This window comes from Camelus ferus, chromosome 6 (assembly GCF_009834535.1).
Source record: "Camelus ferus isolate YT-003-E chromosome 6, BCGSAC_Cfer_1.0, whole genome shotgun sequence".
NCBI lineage: Eukaryota > Metazoa > Chordata > Mammalia > Artiodactyla > Camelidae > Camelus > Camelus ferus.
Window position 1 is genome coordinate 43,263,026 of NC_045701.1, and position 5,445 is coordinate 43,268,470.

At 47.0% G+C, this 5,445-nt stretch overlaps 1 protein-coding gene across 1 annotated transcript; it reads right to left on the reverse strand.

The window, feature by feature from the left end:
• Positions 1 to 2,501: 2,501 nt before the first annotated feature.
• Positions 2,502 to 4,595, reverse strand: CLEC14A (C-type lectin domain containing 14A). Its single transcript, XM_014564094.2, has one exon. The coding sequence runs from the start codon at positions 4,506 to 4,508 to the stop codon at positions 3,033 to 3,035; it is 1,476 nt and encodes a 491-aa protein (XP_014419580.2). The 5' UTR covers positions 4,509 to 4,595; the 3' UTR covers positions 2,502 to 3,032.
• Between the last annotated feature and the right edge of the window lie 850 nt (positions 4,596 to 5,445).

The window sequence follows — 5,445 nt, forward strand, 5'->3', positions numbered from 1 at the left end:
CAACTAAATCGGCAGACCTTTAGTTAGACTTACCCCATCCCCAAAAGATGAGATACTCAAGTTACTAAAATTATAAATGAAAGAAGAGGACATGACTAACAACCTTATGGAAATGAAAAATAATATAGGAGTACGATGAATAACTGTATCAACAAATTAAATAACAGAGGTAATCACTGAAGTATTTAGGGGTAGCAGGGCATCACTCTTAAATAATTCATGAAAAAAGTTATCTTTACTGAACTTGCAAACTTCTGCACATATGAAATTCTTTCAAAAAAAAAGAGAAAAGAAAAAAAATGATAACCGCGTCATGCTATTATTCACAGCAAGGCTTATTATTGTGAGAAAGAAGCAATCTCAGAATTCAGACGATGATTTACTTCTAATTGGTGGCAAAAATTCACTGCAGTATAGATCTGAACATGTGTGTACATCACACAAATGTCTGAATTTGTGATTTCAGATGCAGAGCAATTTTAGAATCAACTGAAAGGCTAACTTAGGTATGGCTGTTGGAGTGGAGGCTGAAACGAAGTGGAGATCATTAGGAGTTGGGAAGTCAAGGAACTGAAGTGTACAGGCAGTGGAAGAGTCATACATGAGGACCTGGAGATGGTGGAAAGTGATGGCAGGACCTAGGCTGGAGAGAAAGAATGGAAATTAGGTTCCAGGTTTTCCTTTTAAGGAAATGGCTGAAGACGCAGGTATGAGAAGAGTGCAGGAGCAGAGGATTTTAAGACAGGAATGCATCTCAAAGAGGTTGTAGAAATAGTGAAGATGTGACAGTACAGGAGAATGGAGGAAGAACTCTAACCTTAACCTTAGCTAGCTCTTAAGAGATCACGTTGGCTGGCCTGATTCTGCCATGGGTTCAAAATTGTATGGAAAACATCACAGCCAGAAATCAAAGGAAATTATATGAAGCTTAGTCTGCAATTGCTACCTGTCAGGAAATCAAATAAGAAAACATATTTCATACATATTAAAAACTTATTTCTATAATTCTCTCCTGATCAAGTTACCTGGGGAAATACTAGGAAATAATAGTTAAGTAACTGAGCTGACATCTATGTATTCTTCACTAGGGCATTTGGACCCTGAGATTTGTAATGCCACCAGTGGCATGTTGCATAGCAAGTTAACGATGCATACTCTATTGCACTGTAGCAATGATACAGGCGCGCTCTACCTCAAGACAAACGGTGTGTACACACATACACAAAGATAGATATAGATACTTCTAGACACAGATAATTTACAGTTCCATTCAGTTACAGGTAAGGCTATTTTTCAGTCTACAAAGAAAAGTACCATATATTCTATTCAAATAGTTACCTTCTCTATGGAGAGCAAAGCTAAAACACCACAACTGAGGTGAACTGAGACAATCTCTGACAATTTGGGGACATTGGATAAGCCATTTACCTACCTGATTTTAGTTTTCTTTGTGAAATGACTTTATTTAAAATTCCTTCAAATGTTGTTAATTCTAATTCATTTATGATTTTATTTACATGTATCTATTTAGACACATTTAGTATATGAAGTGAATTACCTATTGCTTTATTCCTTTAATGTTACAGTACCCTATATATTATATGTATAATGTATTTTATACATTACATACTCAAGAACATCAAAATGATTTTATAAAAATCATAGTGGAAACTTCTTCCTGTTTCCAGTCTTCCTGGTTACTCAGCTTGTTTGTCTCTCTCTATCCATGCACCAACCCCCACACATTTAGTTTTAAAGTGTTAGCATATTAATAGAAGCAGGGCATTTTCTAGGGGGTTTCAGTCCCACTACAAAGTGATTATTATTAGGTCTTCATTGTTTTTTAGAGGAATGCTTTATTTAGATAATTTTCTAATACCCCAAATCACAATGATAGATATTTATATTTATCACTTATTTCTTATACTATTAATTCTTATGGAAAGCTGTTTACCTAATGCCTTTGCCCACGGAAAATTGTGCTATACTGAAATCATTCTAGGATGGGCAAGTATGTTTACTGCACACACTTTTATTAAGGAGGGGAAGGAAACGGTTTGGAATTCAAATTTTCCTATGCATTAAACAGTGCACAAGAACCTAGCAACTCTGGAGGAAATCCAGCTTATTTTTGCTTTAATGTACCCAGAAGATTTCAAATCAATACTTAGCATTAACGTTTTAATTGAAAATTAACATCACCATAATTGGAAGTGAGGATCAGCATCCAGATGTTTAGGAGAGGGCTATTTGGTTGGGAAGGTCATTACACTAGAGAGCACAAACACTGAAAGAGGAAAACACAAATCACTTGTTTCCTTGAGCAAGGACATACAGTAAACACCTGAATTGGTGGTCAACTATAATTTGCTTCTAGAGCCAGTGACTCTGGCAACACTACAGTTTGGATTTATAGCAGAGCACACAAGTAGCAATGACTTTGAAAGTAAAGGATAAAAGAACCCAGGAAAAAGTTCCTAAGATCTACTCATGGCAAGGACTTTCCCACTCAGCCTAAATGCAGGAGGCACTCTTGCTGCTATTCCCAGCATTCCCCTCAGCTGTTCTTCCTAAATAATCACCTGTCTGGGACACCAATGATTTTGAGTTTGGGTTATCAACAATCCTTTATTTTCGTCCTGGGAATTTCAAACCAATATACTCCCAGTCTGAACAATGCAGACAGATTTCCTTTCTATTTTGGCAAAAAAGAAAATTAAAAATATATTTGCTTCTTGTGTCTTAGAAAGTTCAATCACCTCTCCAAATCTCTCAGAATAAACACAAGAAATATCTCTTCCTGGTAGGATTCTGCCCCCCTCCCTCCACCACTCTAAGGCACTTCCAGTTTCTCCATCTTCAGGGAAGTCGTGCCCAGTTCAGATTTAGCTCCTCAGTGGAGTAGAGGGAATTTAGAAGCGGAATTTCTGTAGGTAATGTCAGTCGCACAAATAAGTTCCTCTTCTCCTTTTCTCTTTTCATTGAAAGTGAAAAACTCTGCTCACCAGAAGTGCTCATTGTTCCCTGTTTCCCTATGTGTCCCCAGAGCCAAGAGAGGACCCTGTCAGTGAGGCTCCCTCGACTCTGTCCTGCAGACCACAGTCCCTGACCTTAACCCCGTTGTCTGTGCAATGTGCAGAATTAGAGTTCAGAGCAGCAGCCTCAGCATCACTCTCTATGCCCCGCGGGGCCAAAGGCCCCTTTCTTGGCGGAGGGGAAGGGCTCTTGTGGAAGCAGAGTTTGAAAAGCCCCAGCACTGTCATGGTCAGTATCACCAACACGACTACCGCTATGCTAACAAGTAGTAAGACCACGGTGGAGGAGGAATCCAAAGCCTGGGGACTGTCAGAGGAAGATGTGGAATTAGGCTTCGGAATCACCCTTCCTGAAGTGGTGATGTCGGCCTTTGACTCAGTTTGAGGGGACATTTGAAGGGTAGATATCGTGCTCTGCTCTCCCCACCCAGGAATCTCGGGAATAGATGTTGCTGAACGGCCTTGTCCGGGGGCACGGGGTGTCTGTCTTGACTTCTCCTGGACACTGGGTGACCACGTTCTCTTCGGCACGGGGCTGGCTGCAGTGGCTGCTGGGTGCCAGGTGGGCACCTTGGTCCCTCCAGGGGCCGGCTGTCCTTCCCCACTGGTTACACAAGAGCGTCCGTCTTTCCCCAGCACAAAGCCCACAGCACATTCACAAGCAAAGCCTCCCAAGTCATCTAGGCAGTCAGGGAGCTCCGCGCATCTGCCAGCACGGAGGTATCTCCCGGGACAGGGACAGAGCACAGCCCCGGAGGGTATCCTGTCCCAGCGCGCGCCGACCTCGTCCGCGGTGCAGGTGGCTGTGATGGAGAGCTGCCCCGGGCAGAGCGCACTCACCTTGGTCCCGGGGGGACTGAAGTCCAGCGCCGCGCTGTAGAGTTGGAAGGGCGCGCGGTAGCTCAAGTTAGAAGCGGCCCCGGGGTGCGGAGCGGGGCACAAGCCCTCAAACTGGTACTTGCACAGGTAGCCGTCGGCGCGCCGCTGGCATCGCATCTCCTTCCAGCCTGCGGGCTCGATTCCCCCGGTGGCCTGCAGTCCCGCGCAACTGCGAGCGGTGCAGGAGCGTTGGGGCTCCTCCACCCACTGCAGCGTGTCGCTTTCTGACTCGCCGACGTCGGGGGACAGCCAAGAGAAACCCCGCAACGGCTCGTTCTCCAGGGTGCAGTGGGATCGCCTGCGCTCCAGCGCCACCCAGAATAGAAGGTCTTTGGAGCCCTCTTCGGGCCGCGGGCCTGCCCGCAGGAGAGCGAGCACCGCGCGGAGCTCGGCGCCCCCGCGCACGGTGCTGAGCGCCCCGCCGCGCAGGTTGCAGGCCTCTTCGGCCTCCTGCCGCTTGAAGGTGGCGTGGTGCAGGCTGTAGCAGGCCCCCGAGGCCGAGCAGCCCGCGCGGTCGGCGGTGGGGTGTTCGCCATGGCCCGGCCGGGGCCAGAACGCCTGCCAGAGGAGGCACAGGGCGAATGCCGGCCTCATTTTGGAGGCCCTGCGCCCACAACTGCTCTCAGCTTGTTTCTGTCCCGCCCGAGGGCGTGAAGCTGTCCCTAGAGCGCGGGCACCGCCCCCCACAGCTGGCTTTCCTCCCTCTCCCCCACTCTACTCCCGCCCACCCCCTCAACTGCCAAGAATCCCCGCCAGGGTCCTGGCGGCAAAAGGCTTCCCTTAGGCCGCGACAGGAAATGTGTCCAGGGTTCTGCCAGGCCCGGTGCAGCCCTGATTTATTCTGGGATCGGGAACATAGCTGGCGCCAGGGCACAGGGATGCAGTCGACCAGCAGGTCAGACACCCTGCTTCGAGCGGGAGAAAATGGAAATTGCCACTGGGAAGGAGGGTGTCGTTTTCCCCGCTCAGAGACGTTCAGAACCTCGGATCCCAAAACACTTCGGTGAACTCCAGCAGGAAGGGCTGGAGACGTGGACTTGCTGACCGCCCACACCCGCGCATTGCGCTCGGTACGGAGCGGTGGGGTTGGCCCCACAACGCTTTGTAGACGGCGCCAGCCTTTGTCAGACGGTGGGGAAAAAAATCTTTTGAGAAGTATAAGCATTTCCCTTCGCCACCAGAGGCAGCACAGTGTGAGCGCCCGTCCCTTCCTGGCTCTGCTCCTCTGTGCTGTCAAGGAGAGTTCAGGCGTGCTAATTGCTAGTCAAAGAATTTAGGGTTCTCTTTTGGGTATCTTAAGTGGGAAATCCTGATTCTTCCGTCAGTGCTCGCCTTACAAGTTTATTTTTTGCTTCTATTTATTTCTCTCTGAAATGACCTTACTGGTTCACTCAGGAAAGGAAATGTATTTCTAGGTTTAAATGAAAAAATAACGGCCTTAGATCTTAACGGTTATGTTGTTAGGTTTCCTTACATTGTATTGGTTCCTCTCATTATATTGGCTCATAACTAATGCTTCAAGCTTATAGGT

Excerpts from the sequence above, each read along its gene's own strand:
- CLEC14A (XM_014564094.2), bottom strand. The coding sequence starts at position 4,508 with ATGAGGCCGGCATTCGCCCTGTGCCTCCTCTGGCAGGCGTTCTGGCCC.